The sequence below is a fragment of the Rhinatrema bivittatum genome, chromosome 1 (assembly GCF_901001135.1).
Source record: "Rhinatrema bivittatum chromosome 1, aRhiBiv1.1, whole genome shotgun sequence".
NCBI classification, from domain to species: Eukaryota; Metazoa; Chordata; class Amphibia; order Gymnophiona; family Rhinatrematidae; genus Rhinatrema; species Rhinatrema bivittatum.
Window position 1 is genome coordinate 531,030,829 of NC_042615.1, and position 15,752 is coordinate 531,046,580.

General features: G+C 41.7%; 1 protein-coding gene across 3 annotated transcripts in view; it reads right to left on the bottom strand.

Moving 5' to 3' along the window:
• SPATA6L (spermatogenesis associated 6 like) overlaps positions 1 to 6,519 on the bottom strand; it is a 183,778-nt gene extending 177,259 nt beyond the window's left edge. For all 3 annotated transcript variants that reach the window (XM_029613496.1, XM_029613501.1, XM_029613504.1), the window contains exon 1: positions 6,359 to 6,519. In XM_029613496.1, coding sequence (XP_029469356.1) covers positions 6,359 to 6,397 — 39 coding nt within the window. In that variant the 5' untranslated portion in view covers positions 6,398 to 6,519. The remainder of the gene's footprint in view (positions 1 to 6,358) is intronic.
• Between the last annotated feature and the right edge of the window lie 9,233 nt (positions 6,520 to 15,752).

Genomic DNA, 15,752 nt, shown 5'->3' on the forward strand with positions numbered 1-15,752 from the left:
GGGTTAGGTTGGCCGTCATAGTTGGCGATTCGATTATTAGGAATGTAGATAGCTGGGTGGCTGGTGGGCATGAGGATCACCTGGTAACATGCCTACCTGGTGTGAAGGTGGCGGACCTCACGCGTCACCTAGATAGGATTTTAGACAGTGCTGGGGAGGAGCTGGCTGTCGTGGTACATGTGGGCACCAACGACATAGGAAAATGTGGGAGGGAGGTTCTGGAAGCCAAATTTAGGCTCTTAGGTAGAAAGCTTAAATCCAGAACCTCCAGGGTAGCATTCTCTGAAATGCTCCCTGTTCCACGCGCAGGTCACCAGAGGCAGGCAGAGCTCCGGAATCTCAATGCGTGGATGAGATAATGGTGCAAGGAAGAGGGATTCAGTTTTGTTAGGAACTGGGGAACCTTTTGGGGAAGGGGGCGTCTCTTCCAAAGGGATGGGCTCCAGTTTAACCAGGGTGGAACCAGACTGCTGGCGCTAACCTTTAAAAAGGAGATAGAGCAGCTTTAAAACTAGAACAAAGGGGAAAGCCGACAGTCGCTCAGCAGCGCATGGTTCGGAGAGAGGTATCTTCAAAGGATATTAATGATGCATTAGAATTAGGGCATCCCGACAGTGAGATTCCAATAATTAGAAAAATAGTCCAAGTGCCTGTAACTAAAAACTCACCTGAGCTAAAAAATTCTAACTTATCCCTATCAACTAAAAAGCAGAATAAAAATACAAACAAAAAACAAACTTTGAAATGTTTGTATGCTAATGCCAGAAGTCTAAGAAGTAAGATGGGAGAATTAGAATGTATAACAGTGAATGATGACATAGACTTAATTGGCATCTCAGAGACATGGTGGAAAGAGGATAACCAATGGGACAGTGTTATACCGGGGTACAAATTATATTGCAATGATAGAGAGGAGCACCCGGGAGGAGGTGTGGCGCTTTATGTTCGGGATGGCATAGAGTCCAACAGGATAAACATCCTGCATGAGACTAAATACAAAATTGAATCTTTATGGGTAGAAATCCCTTGTGTATCAGGGAAGACTATAGTGATAGGGGTTTACTACCGTCCACCTGGTCAAGATGGTGAGACGGACAGTGAAATGCTAAGAGAAATTAGGGAAGCTAGCCAAATTGGTAGTGCAGTAATAATGGGAGACTTCAATTACCCCAGTATTGACTGGGTAAATGTATCATCGGGACACGCTAGAGAGATAACGTTCCTGGATGGAATAAATGATAGCTTTATGGAGCAATTGGTTCAGGAACCGACGAGAGAGGGAGCAATTTTAGATCTAATTCTCAGTGGAGTACAGGACTTGGTGAGAGAGGTAACGGTGATGGGGCCGCTTGGCAATAGTGATCATAATATGATCAAATTTGATTTAATGACTGGAAGAGGAACAGTGTGCAAATCCAAGGCTCTCGTGCTAAACTTTCAAAAGGGAAACTTTGATAAAATGAGAAAAATTGTTAGAAAAAAACTAAAAGGAGCAGCTACAAAAGTAAAAAATGTCCAAGAGGCGTGGTCATTGTTAAAAAATACCATTCTAGAAGCACAGTCTAGATGTATTCCACACATTAAGAAAGGTGGAAAGAAGGCAAAACGATTACCGGCATGGTTAAAAGGGGAGGTGAAAGAAGCTATTTTAGCCAAAAGATCTTCATTCAAAAATTGAAAGAAGGATCCAACAGAAGAAAATAGGATAAAGCATAAACGTTGGCAGGTTAAATGTAAGACATTAATAAGACAGTCTAAGAGAATTTGAAAAGAAGTTGGCTGTAGAGGCAAAAACTCACAGTAAAATCTTTTTAAAATATATCCGAAGCAGAAAGCCTGTGAGGGAGTCAGTTGGACCGTTAGATGATCGAGGGGTTAAAGGGGCACTTAGAGAAGATAAGGCCATCGTGGAAAGACTAAATGATTTCTTTGCTTCGGTGTTTACTGAAGAGGATGTTGGAGAGGTACCCGTAATGGAGAAGGTTTTCATGGGTAATGATTCAGATGGACTGAATCAAATCACGGTGAACCTAGAAGATGTGGTAGGCCTGATTGACAACTGAAGAGTAGTAAATCACCTGGACCGGATGGTATACACCCCAGAGTTCTGAAGGAACTAAAAAATGAAATTTCAGACCTATTAGTAAAAATTTTTAACCTATCATTAAAATCATCCATTGTACCTGAAGACTGGAGGATAGCAAATGTAACCCCAATATTTAAAAAGGGCTCTAGGGGCGATCCGGGAAACTACAGACCGGTTAGCCTGACTTCAGTGCCAGGAAAAATAGTGGAAAGTGTTCTAAACATCAAAATCACAGAACATATAGAAAGTCATGGTTTAATGGAACAAAGTCAGCATGGCTTTACCCAGGGCAAGTCTTGCGTCACAAATCTGCTTCACTTTTTTGAAGGAGTTAATAAACATGTGGATAAAGGTGAACCGGTAGATGTAGTATACTTGGATTTTCAGAAGGCGTTTGACAAAGTTCCTCATGAGAGGCTTCTAGGAAAAGTAAAAAGTCATGGGATAGGTGGCGATGTCCTTTCGTGGATTGCAAACTGGCTAAAAGACCGGAAACAGAGAGTAGGATTAAATGGACAATTTTCTCAGTGGAAGGGAGTGGACAGTGGAGTGCCTCAGGGATCTATATTGGGACCCTTACTTTTCAATATATTTATAAATGATCTGGAAAGAAATACGAGTGAGATAATCAAATTTGCAGATGACACAAAATTGTTCAGAGTAGTTAAATCACAAGCAGATTGTGATAAATTGCAGGAAGACCTTGTGAGACTGGAAAATTGGGCATCCAAATGGCAGATGAAATTTAATGTGGATAAGTGCAAGGTGATGCATATAGGGAAAAATAACCCATGCTATAATTACACAATGTTGGGTTCCATATTAGGTGCTACAACCCAAGAAAGAGATCCAGGCATCATAGTGGATAACACGTTGAAATCGTCGGTTCAGTGTGCTGCGGCAGTCAAAAAAGCAAGCAGAATGTTGGGAATTATTAGAAAGGGAATGGTGAATAAAACGGAAAATGTCATAATGCCTCTATATCGCTCCATGGTGAGACCGCACCTTGAATACTGTGTACAATTCTGGTCACCGCATCTCAAAAAAGATATAATTGCGATGGAGAAGGTACAGAGAAGGGCTACTAAAATGATAAGGGGAATGGAACAACTCCCCTGTGAGGAAAGACTAAAGAGGTTAGGACTTTTCAGCTTGGAGAAGAGACGGTTGAGGGAGGATATGATAGAGATGTTTAAAATTATGAGAGGTCTAGAACAGGTAGATGTGAATCGGTTATTTACTCTTTCAGATAATAGAAAGACTAGGGGGCACTCCATGAAGTTAGAGTGGGGCACATTTAAAACTAATCGGAGAAAGTTCTTTTTTACTCAACGCACAATTAAACTCTGGAATTTGTTGCCAGAGGATGTGGTTAGTTCAGTTAGTATAGCTGTGTTTTAAAAAAGGATTGGATAAGTTCTTGGAGAAGTCCATTACCTGCTATTAAGTTCACTTAGGGGTAGATTTTATAAATTTACGCGTGCACTGGATTTTATAAGATACGCGCATAGCCGCGCGTATCTTATAAAATCGCAGGGGGTGTTTGGGGTAGGTTTTCGGGGGGTACGCGCATACCCCTTTGAAAATCAACCCCTTGGAGAATAGCCACTGCCATTAGCAATGGTAACATGGAATAGACTTAGTTTTTGGGTACTTGCCAGGTTCTTATGGCCTGGATTGGCCACTGTTGGAAACAGCATGCTGGGCTTGATGGACCCTTGGTCTGACCCAGTATGGTATTTTCTTATGTTCTTATGATTTACACAATCATTAATGACATAGAAAACCATTTATGATGTGATTTGTGATCCAATGGCAAAAGGAAAAGGTCCAACATCATGGGGAAAACATTTCTAGAATAATTGTTTTGAGCCTGACAGTTTTCTTTTGCTCAGCGAGTTTGGAACAGATTCTGGAATCTAGTGCTATGTGCCTTCAGTTGCAACTACCTGGGATTTTATATCCCCTCACAATTCACCCACAGCCCAGTCACTGCAGCAGCAATCCTTGGCTGGGGGCATAAGCCAGGGCTCTTTCAGCAACTCCGCAATCGTGTGCCTTAAATCTTGCCACGGAATGTCAAACATTCTAACTTTTGACATTTTCCATGTATTATGGCAGAAACCCTTTCTCCTTTTCCTGCCCTCTCTCACTCCCACCAGCTGCTAAAAATGCTGCCTCTAGGACATCATCAACCCAAGACCTGACCCAGGAATCAATTCTGTTTGAGCCATCAGCCAGCCTGGGAAAACATTTATAAATGTGTATTCAGCATTAGTTGTGGAAGGATGAAAGTAAATAATTTATAATGTGCATAAAGTTGCTCAATTATTGTTGTCGTTATGTCCTTAATAGTGAGTATCTGACTTTTGTGTGTTCACATTGGAGCCATAACCTTTCACTCAGTACACAATCAAGCTGTGGAATCTGTTGCTAGAGAATGTGCTCAAGGCATCTAGCAAAACAAAGTTTAAAAGAGGTTTGGGCAAGTTCCTGGAGAAGTCCATGAAACATTATTAGCCAAGTAGACTAGAAAAAGCTATTGCTATCCCTGGGAATTAGGATGGCCAACTTGGCATTCCTGAATAAGTAGACACTTGCCTCCAAAAAGGTCAAAATGCAGGACAAAAATTTACATTGACTTTGCAGATATAATTATCAGAAATGAATCTGAATATGTAAATACACTTGCATAGATACATCACAAATTATTACTACAATTTAAATAGAAACACAACTAACTATATTGTAGAAGATTATGACCAAGTAACTTGGATGCCTGTTTAGTCTGTTCTCCAGATTCTAACTGCTGAATCTCTCAGGCCTCTGATCTCCCTTTTTAGGATTATTTAACTTGCATTCACCCCAAACACTTTTAAATTTGTTTTCCCTTGTTCCTTGGTAGCATTACTAGTCCTTCTTCCCAATACAAATAACTCTGTGTATTGTAAACTCCAAAATACGGAGAAATGGAGATTAAACTGCAGCATGCTAGCCTTTTCTGATCCACAGAACAGTTTGGCTTTTACATGACATGATTCATGCAGTCCAGGTCCCCTGCAAGTTTCACAATTTCATTTTGTCATGGGGTATGCAGCCACTTCTTAGGCATATGGAACCTGGCAGCAGAGTTCAGTCACAGGAGCCTCCATGGGCGAGTGAGAGGGTGGGGTGAGGGTTGCCATGTTCACGTTACCCAAACAATAACGAACACCAATGGTTCTGACAGAGCAGGAAGATAATTTGGGCCTTGAGATGGCGCCCCTTCTTGACTGGACAGTGACTCTTGCAATTTTTAGAATGCAACTTACTTATACACACACTAGCTCACAGATATTCATATTGGAGCACTGGCCATTTCCCCTCTCTCAACAGTAGTGCGAGAGATGGCAGCTAGTGTGACCAGGATACACCAAAAAATTAATTGTATTTAATTAATTACCTAATGTTGTAGGTATCATGCCCTTTGGGATGCCCACTGGTGCCAGCCAGTACTTATGTACAAATCAGGGTTGAGGGCAGCACATAGTGCAGGTGAAGGGATGGTCATCATTGCTGGACAAAATTAGTGCTGTTAAGGTTTAGGTTTTATCTATGTTATTTATTTAGTTGTCTTATACACCGTCATTCCAAAAGAAGATCACAACGGTTTACAGGCAGCATTCATATACATGGTCTTCGATCATATACATTGTGTCCACATTCGACATGGAATGGATGGAAGTGAGAGGAGGATTAGGAGGGTTCAGGGCTGCCCTGATTCTTGAAATAACGCCCTGGGTTGCTGCCATGGCATAGTGATAATAGGGACTAGCGGCAGGACAGAGTGAGCAGCAACGGCAGAAGGTCTGCTCACCACCTCCGCTGTGGATTTTATCATGCCAGTTGAAGAGGAGCAACAGGCGCACGCTGCTGCTGCTGGCATGACTGCAGCTCAACTGGGATGTGCCGGAGAACAGTGGCAGAAGTTGCAGAGGCTCCTACTGCTGCTGATGGGGTTCAGGCCGGCTGAGCGGTGACATTACCGGAGCGCTGCCATCCCGGAAATAAGAAGGGGTCGTGGCAGCAATGAGGCCGGAGGAAGTTGACCTAAGCACTTCAGGGCTTTTTGTAGTTCCAGTTTAATCTGTGAACCCTGCTGCTCTTCCTATTCATTAGTGCAAGCGTGGTGCAAAACTCGAGCGGTCCCTGCAAAACTCATCGCCTGCAAGCGGGCAGCCCTGCCCGGGTATCTCAATATGAAGAGCAGAGTGGAGGGAGAACTGTTCTTACCGCGTGGATGGTCAGATCCACCACCACTTTCAGAGGCATTTCTTTGGCGCCCGCGCCTAATGGCTTCTTGTGCAGCTTTGTGGCTGCAACCACGGCTGTAGCAGCCGGCGACGGATTCCGGGCTCCCTCCGGCTCCTGGCGCCGCTGTCAGCCGGGGGAGGGGGGGGGAGGGGAAGCGTCGCGTTGCCATGGAGATTCAAACATTCTAACCTTTGACACTATGGAGCGCGTCAGCACGTGGTTGTGAGGGGGGAGGGAAACGCAGGAGGCGTTCGTCCCGCGGCATTCTATTATAAACGCGGATAATGCCGAATGACGTCACCGTTTGTCTCGGTCACTTCGAAGGAGCGGTGCAGCTCAAGCAGTCTCTCTGGCTGCCCGGCCCCCTTCTCTTCCCTTGGATCTGGTCTCTTATTCTGGTTTCCAGACAGCTGTGTTAATATACTTGAATGTGTGGAAATGACGGTCAATAAACAAATAATATACGATGCTGCCGTTTTATTGGACTAAATCCATTTCTTGACTACTTTCCGCAGCTCAAAACAAAATGAGCAAGTCAGAGCAAAAGATGATGTTGCCTGAATATAAAAGTGAATTACATATTACATTAAAATGGTGGTATGATATGAATGGGGGGGAAAAGGAGGGGGATAGCACTTGATGTGCTAGCAGAATGATAAGGTGATAGAGAAGCCTAAAATTATGTCTGTTAGGCTTGCTCCCTTCAAGGAGTGACTAGATGTGTGCAAATTTTTTTTTGTGTGAGCAACAATTGTTTTAAACTAACAATTTTTGAGTGCCAGTATTAGCATTGCATTTCTGTATAGAGCCCAAAGAAAAGTTTATGTGAGCGTTTATGTAAAAAATCTGTGAGCGATGCTCCAAAAGCTTGGAGGGAACTATGCTGATAGCCAGTTTTAAAAATTCATGTCTCTATTAAGTCATTTTATGTAACTACTAAAGTGTTTGATTCTTTTAACTTCAAAATCTTACGTTCCTGAATTGTTCTGAATTTCCATAAGAACATAAATCCATGAAAGGCTAGAGAGAGCGAGGATAGTGGGCTTAGTGGACCATGCTGGGTCAGACCATGGTCCACTGAGTCCACCATCCTCTTTCCAGCAGTTACCAGTCCGGGTCACATGTGCATGGCAGATCTCAGAAAGTAGATCTGTCCTTTATTTACCGGTTCTGCCCCGACTCATGATTTTCTAAACCTGTGTATTTTCCAAGACAGCCCTAACCTGTGTAGCTTCTCTTCAAAGAGAAACCATTCTATCTCCTTTATCATTTTTTTACAATTGTAAACTGATGTGACAGTATTTTCCAAACACCGATATTAAAAACCCCAATAAATAAATAAATTATATTTGACCTCTGCATCTTTTCTAGTTCCGCTATGTCCTTTTTGAGATGGGTAACCAGATCTGCACCCAGTACTCAAGGTACATTCTTATCATGGACCAATAAAGAGGTATTGTGATCTGGTCACCATAGGGCAACATTACCTATTACAGTGCCAAGGAGTAAGATGTTAATAGTGGTGTAGCTTTTCTCTTGTAAACACAATACAGGAAATGCTATATCACCTTTCCTGGTAATTCCACCTCTCTGTAGGGTAGTTTACGTAGCGGGTAATCCCACCCTGCCAAGAATCTCCTGCAAGTAGACAGGAGGACATATAAACAAAAATGTTCTCCATTGTAGGTCAGAGGATGGTATGTGTGTATCTGTAGCAAGAACCAGACATTAAATAAATACAACACAACTTTATTTCACGCTGCCTAATGCTGTTAGAATGAAATGAATAAACAGAAAGCACCTGAGAAAAAGTGACTGAATCGTGTTTTATTTATGTTCTGCTTTTGTAAGAACATAAGAACATAAGAAATTGCATTGCTGGGTCAGTCCAAGGGTCCATCAAGCCCAGATGGACCCTCTGTTGGAAACCTCCTGTTTCCAACAGAGGCCAAACCAGGTCACAAGAAACTGGATTATATTCACATACTGTAGGTATTTCCCTGACCCTACAAGGCTCACAATCTCAGTCTGTACCTGGTACAATAAAAGGGAAAGTAATTTGCCCAAAGTCACAAGGAGTGGCAGGGGAATTTGAACCCTACTTCCTCTTGTTTGTAGCCCACTGATCTAACCACTCATTTACTCCTCTTACTGGCTACTATCTTAAAGCAATGCTCTTAACCCTACTTTCCTATTTTTTTTGAAAGGTAACAATCCAGACTCTGATCTAAGTAGCATTTATCATCCTATTCCTTCTATCTTACAGGAACCTCAGAATATGGTGCACAATCAGGCTGATACAGTACAGTGCGCCCTTGGATGCGCGTTTTCCCTTACCAGTTATTCAGTAAGGGGAGGAAAACGCATGTCCAACCCGCGGCACCTAATAGCGCCCTCAACATGCAAATGCATGTTGATGGCCCTATTAGGTATGCCCGCGGGATACAGTAAGTAAAATGTGCAGCCAAGCTGCACATTTTACTTTAAGAAATTAGTGCCTACCCAAAGGTAGGCGCTAGTTTCTGCCAGCACTGGGAAAGTGCACAGAAAAGCAGTAAAAACTGCTTTTCTGTGCACCCTCCGACTTAATATCATGGCGATATTAAGTCGGAGGTCCCGACTTAATGTCATGGCGATATTAAGTCGGAGGTCCCGAAGAATAAAAAAAGTTAAATAAAAAGAAAAACATTTTTTTAATGGGCTGGCGGCTGTCGGGCCGAAAACCAGATGCTCAATTTTGCCGGTGTCTGGTTTCCGAGCCCGTGGCTGTCAGCAGGCTCGAGAACCGACGCCGGCAAAATTGAGCGTCGGCTGTCAAACCCGCTAACAGCCGCCGCTCCGGGCTAAAAGGAGGCGCTATGGACGCGCTAGTGTCCCTAGCGCCTTCTTTTGCCTGTTTCTACCGCACCACCTAATTTGAATACTGAATCGCGCGCACCGGGAGAGCGGGCGTTCGTCCGCTCTCCCGCGGACTTTACTGAATCAGCCTGTTAGCTAAGTATTGCATACAAAACCTTTTCAATCTTTAGCAGAATTGACTTTATACTTTCTGATTCTTTTCTCTGAACTTATTTCTTTATGCCTTTCAGATGAATCAATATAAGATTCTTCAAATAGGTGCGGTAGTATCTTAGTGTTCCTAATGTATACCATAGCTCTGGATTTGAATTTGAACAGTTGAGTACTCAAATGTGTAATGCAGTGTGTTAATCTGTGAGCTTACAGTTTTTCGGGCAGTCCCTTGCAGATGGTGATAGTTTTCTTTGAGGCATTGGACCAGCTAGAGCTGGGCTGCACCTTCATAGTTGCCATACTCCAGCTGCTTGACTCGCTGCTGAAGATTGGTGGAATGAACTATCTTCCTATTCTGCAAACCATATCAATTAAAGAATCCTGTCTACACTCCTGTGTCCCTTTTCCAAAAAACTCGAGAAAGAGTGGACCTCAATGTGGACTGGATACCTTCATGAAACTGTATGCTAGCTAAAAAAACAAAAATAATGTATTTGCCCAGTTTATATTCTGAATTTTCCTAGTAAATGTGAATAGCCTCAGAGGCACAGTTTCCAGTATTCAGTTTAACTTAGACACTGGGCAACATTTTTAATTATATTTTTGCCAGCCTTGACCCAGTTTTACAGCAAAGTTCTATCATAGTGACTACAGAACAATAAGTTTTATTTGTCAATCTCCCTTTCACATATGGCAGTATAATCTCTGTTCAAAATCATTGTCACATGCTCACAAAACAATGCTTTTTATCACTCAGGCCTCCACAAATTTCTCATATGTCTGCTTACACTTAAAGAATCTAGTGTGACTACAATTTCACTGTGCTATCTCACACACAGTGCATTTACTTTTCTCTGCATTTACATGTAATGCCTCCTTGACCACTTACCTTGCAGGACGTTCCTGGGTCCGGGACCAACCTGGTGGGAGCCCCCCCCCCCCAGGGCAGACTCCGTTTGTCCTCACGTTCTTAGCACCTGGGGTCTCCACCTGGGGAAGAAGGTGTTAGTCGATGGGATTTGCCTTCCTTCACCCCAGGAAACAAATGGGACTGTAAACAAGGCTGGCAATATGTGCAAATATATACAGGTTTATTAGACTATATAAGCATATACATTTCTACATGACTATGTACATCACTAATAGAATGTCAAGCAGCACACTTATCTACTCATGGTTAATAGTCTCAGGTCACACATCTTTATACATTTCTACAAGGTAGCAAGAACATTTGATATTTAGCAATTTGGGGTTGTTGGTCCCCACAGTATACCCCACTAACAGAGGTCATAGGCAATTACCCAAATCAATAACAATATTTATTCCACAAAATTATTACAAGAAATTATTTATTTATTTTTATTTAGCATTTTTTATATACCGAGGTATAGCAGAGTTGCCTTCACTCCGGTTTAGATACAGAAACAACATGTTACATAGAACGATGTATGAAGATTACAATTTAAAATTAACGATAGTAAATACAACAGGAGAATGTATAACGAGATAACACAGGATAGAACCCTGAATAGATGTACATATATCTCATGAAGCATTGAAGGGCATCTGTATCATTGTAACAGGGAGATTGAAGATTGAAAAATGTCAGAATATATAAAAGAATTTTAAAGTCATTGAGTGCTATCTTTAAAAGATTGGCTGAGAAGCCAGGGTTTTAAGTCTTTTTTGAAGGATTTTAAGTTATCTTGATTGGTGAGGCAATGAGGAAGCGAGTTCCAGAGCTTAGGGCCGATGATGGAAAAGGCTCTGTTTCTGGTAGAGGATAATTTAGCCTGTGGTAGTGAGGGAATCACTAGATTAATTTTGCTGGCAGTTCGTGTAGTACGTTGGGAGCAATGCATGTGAATGATGTCATCAAAGGCGGAATAGTCGGCATTGTATATTGCTTTGTGGAGTATGGTGAGGACTTTGAATTCTGCTCTTTTTTCAATAGGGAGCCACTGTAATTGGTTGAGAACAGGTGTAATGTGATCAGCTTTTCTTGTACCTGTTAGAACTCTGGCTGCAGCATTCTGAAGGAGCTGCAAGGGTCTCAAGGAAGATTTTGGAAGGCCAATCAATAGGGAGTTGCAGTAATCCAAACCTGAAAAAATGAGGGCTTGAAGGACAGTTTTGAAATCATGGGGGTGGAGTAGGGGTTTTAGATGTTTTATTATTTGAAGTTTGTGAAAGCCTTCCTTTATTTTTGTGGAGATGTGTTTTTTGTAGATTAGGTCAGTGTCTAACCAGACACCCAGGTCTTTAACACTCTCTTTGAGAAGGACAAGGGTCTTGTCAAAGTAGAAGGGTGGAATTGTTAAATGTCCAGGATTTTTTTTGGCAATTAGGATACATTCGGTTTTGCTTGTATTTAGACATAATTTAAGATGAATTAGCAAGTTTCTGATAGTATCCAAGTGTGAGGCTGCTTTAGACATAGCATCTTCTATCGAGGAAGAAATAGGAATGAGTAATTAATACAAGATTAATACAAGATTCTTAATGTTACTGCATTTTAATCTATTTACATTATTACAAAACTTCAATATGACCCAACACCCCACATACACAAAATGTACATTGTTACCCCATCAAACCAATACCAATTTCTAATGTAACTTAGAAATCACAATCACACCTCACTTGCATACATTCATACCAACATACATTATATTTTAAAACATATATCATCAAATTATGACCCCTACCATGAATGCCAGTATATAAAAACACCAAATAAATAAATAAATAGATAGATAGATAGATAGATAGATAGATAGATAGATAGATAGATAGATCTTAAAAACAGTTACATAAGCAGATTCAATTTGCCTTTTGCCTGACAAGGTCCCTCATTTCGCCTGTAAGAGCTTCTTCAGGGGATACTCTTAGAAACATAGAAACATAGAAACATAGAAATGACGGCAGAAGAAGACCAAATGGCCCATCCAGTCTGCCCAGCAAGCTTCACACATTTTTTCTCTCATACTTATCTATTTCTCTTAGCTCTTGGTTCTATTTCCCTTCCTCCCCCACCATTAATGTAGAGAGCAGTGATGGAGCTGCATCCAAGTGAAATATCTAGCTTGATTAGTTAGGGGTAGTAGGGGTAGTAACCGCCGCAATAAGCAAGCTACACCCATGCTCATTTGTTTTTTCCCAGACTATGTTATACAGCCCTTATTGGTTGTTTTTCTTCTCCCCTGCCGTTGAAGCAGAGAGCTATGCTGGATATGCATCGAAAGTGAAGTATCAGGCACATTTGGTTTGGGGTAGTAACCGCAAACCAAATGTGCTCTTCACACTATCCTCAACCCTATTGGCATATTCAAGGGTAACAATGCGCTTCACCAAATGAATTTGAAAGAATTCACACTACAAATGTTAGAACATACAAAATATAAATCAATATGATTATACAATACATTTCAATAAATTCAACTTGTGATACCAATTACATTTTAATCTTAAAGGAAAACTGACTTGCTTGCATTCACATAAAGGTACTGCCACAAATATATCATGTCAGTCTTCTTAAATTTTCAAACCAGTCTCCTCAACATCTTTCTGAACTCGGCGTCTCTAAAAAAAACACATACATCACTACAAATTCAACACCAATTTTGACTTTAGATAAGTAACTACCGAATCCTAGTTAATAAATCATTCTGAAAACTGAGGTATTTAATTCCTCAGTATATTTTCATTTTGCACCCTCTGCCCTCTCCAATAACCGCTGTTCAAGATGAGCCTACAGAAACAAATATTAATGTCTGCAAAGTCTTCAAATTGCAGCACTGCTCCACAATATGCAATGGCTTATTCTAAATGCATAGAAAATCTTACCTTATAATGTTATGTTGACCATGAAGCAGAACGTCTTCCAAAGAAAAGGATTACCGAACATACAGTACCCAACCAAGAAATGGATGCCACCGTCCATCTGAAAGCCCCAGAGCAACCATCTTTAAATACTCTGAACAACCAATTAAAAACAGAGATGCTTCCTCGGACTGTCAACCTTCCAATCAAACGTAATGTATTCAGCAAGATCATCAGTCAGGACCTTACCTCTTTACATAATGCTACTATATCTCAGTTCAACCACCATTAATGTCGCTTTGCCACGGCACATCCAATCAAACTCATTTCCAACCAGTCTTCAATAATATGCCTCCCTTTCTACATCTTTATTCAACCCCTTAGAGGACACAGTGTTTCAATTAAAAATAAACTGTTGTTCCAACTGCCATAAATACTGCCCACTGTCATTACCATTATTACCCTGTGCTTGACACATGACAAGAAATCTAAGATTCTTGACCAGATGCGCACACACCTTCCAATGGGGCACTCCATCTTTACCTGTTCTAAGACATCTTTTATGTTCAATTATTCTTAATCAAATCTCCCTTTTGGTATGACCAATATAAATAAGATTACACAGGCATAAAACAGCATACACAACACCGACTGTTCGGCATGTGTAAAGGAAAATTGGTTCTTACCTGCTAATTTTCATTCCTGTAGTACCACGGATCAGTCCAGACAATGGGTTGAGCCTCCTGTCCAGCAGAGGGAGACAGAGAAAACTGAAAAGGTATCCTATATCAGGACAGTATTCACCCTGCGTCCCTTCAGTATAATCGATATCAATTTTATACAAAGCGGGGTATCCGTAAATCCCATGCGAAACCGCCGGACATCATCATAATAAGAAAAGTGGAAGATGCGGTACTGTAACTCCCGAAGGCTCATATCCGGATTTTGAGTGTGCAGGGACTGAAACCAATGTCGCAACTGCTCTGCCGTCACTTCACTATGCAAAATAGTCGACCACTTAGAGGCTAGCCCAGCAAGATGGGCCATCTTTTTGTAATCCACACACAGTCGTTTCCATCGTGTAATGGAGTTGGCGAGGCAGATAGTGTCAGACAGTTTAGTGGCGAATGAGAGTTCCGCAGCCACCTCCGCCTTGGACCAGTGAAGCGTCTGGACATAGTGGCACGCTTGTAGATATCCAAAAAAATGCTTATTCGACAATTGGTAAGTTCTGCTAAAGGTCTGAAAGTCCAAAAGCTCATGTGTGTCTGGGTCAAACAGGTGATACAAATACACCGCCCCATTGGAAGCCCAAAACTGAAAGCTGCCTCGGCAGTCACGCCCCGGCAGAAAGTCCAGGTTGCCCAGCAACGGTGTCAGCAGCGAGGAAAGGCCCCGCAGACCACTCACCTGGCGCAGCCAGCGCCAAGCCTTGATGCAGGGGTACAGCAAGCATCTTGGATACACTAAAGCCTGCAATTTCTTCGCATCCACCTGGAGGAGGGAAAGTGGCAACCATGGAGCAGACATAGAAGTTAACAACCCTTCTTCACAATAACAGTACTTCCCCGTTAACCATTCCCCCACAAACCTCAGTTGGCAGATCTTAGGTTTCTTTGCGGGACATGTACGCGCAGTGCACTGTTCAGCCATTCAACTTTTTCATTGTGGATTAGTTTGTGTATTATGCATAATGCCTTATATTGAATCCTTTGTTCAATTGGGAGCCAGTGTAAATCAGCGAGCGTTCCTGTAATGTGTTCATTCTTTTTTTTACCAGTCAAAATTCTAGCAGCCGAGTTTTGTAATATTTGTAGTGGCCGGATTGTAGATTGTGGTAGTCCTAAAAGTAGTGAGTTGCAGTAGTCTGTACTTGCGAATATCATGGCCTGCAGAACTGTGCGGAAATTGTTTAGCGTTAGTAAAGGTTTTAGTCTTCTCAGGATCATTTTCATTCTGTGGATAAAGGTGAACCGGTAGATATAGTATACTTGGATTTTCAGAAGGCGTTTGACAAAGTTCCTCATGAGAGGCTTCTAGGAAAAGTAAAAAGTCATGGGATAGGTGGCGATGTCCTTTCGTGGATTGCAAACTGGCTAAAAGACAGGAAACAGAGAGTAGGATTAAATGGGCAATTTTCTCAGTGGAAGGGAGTGGACAGTGGAGTACCTCAGGGTTCTGTGTTGGGACCCTTACTGTTCAATATATTTATAAATGATCTGGAAAGAAATACGACGAGTGAGATAATCAAATTTGCAGATGACACAAAATTGTGCAGAGTAGTTAAATCACAAGCAGATTGTGATAAATTGCAGGAAGACCTTGTGAGACTGGAAAATTGGGCATCCAAATGGCAGATGAAATTTAATGTGGATAAGTGCAAGGTGATGCATATAGGGAAAAATAACCCATGCTATAATTACACGATGTTGGGTTCCATATTAGGTGCTACAACCCAAGAAAGAGATCTAGGTGTCATAGTGGATAACACATTGAAATCGTCGGTTCAGTGTGCTGTGGCAGTCAAAAAAGCAAACAG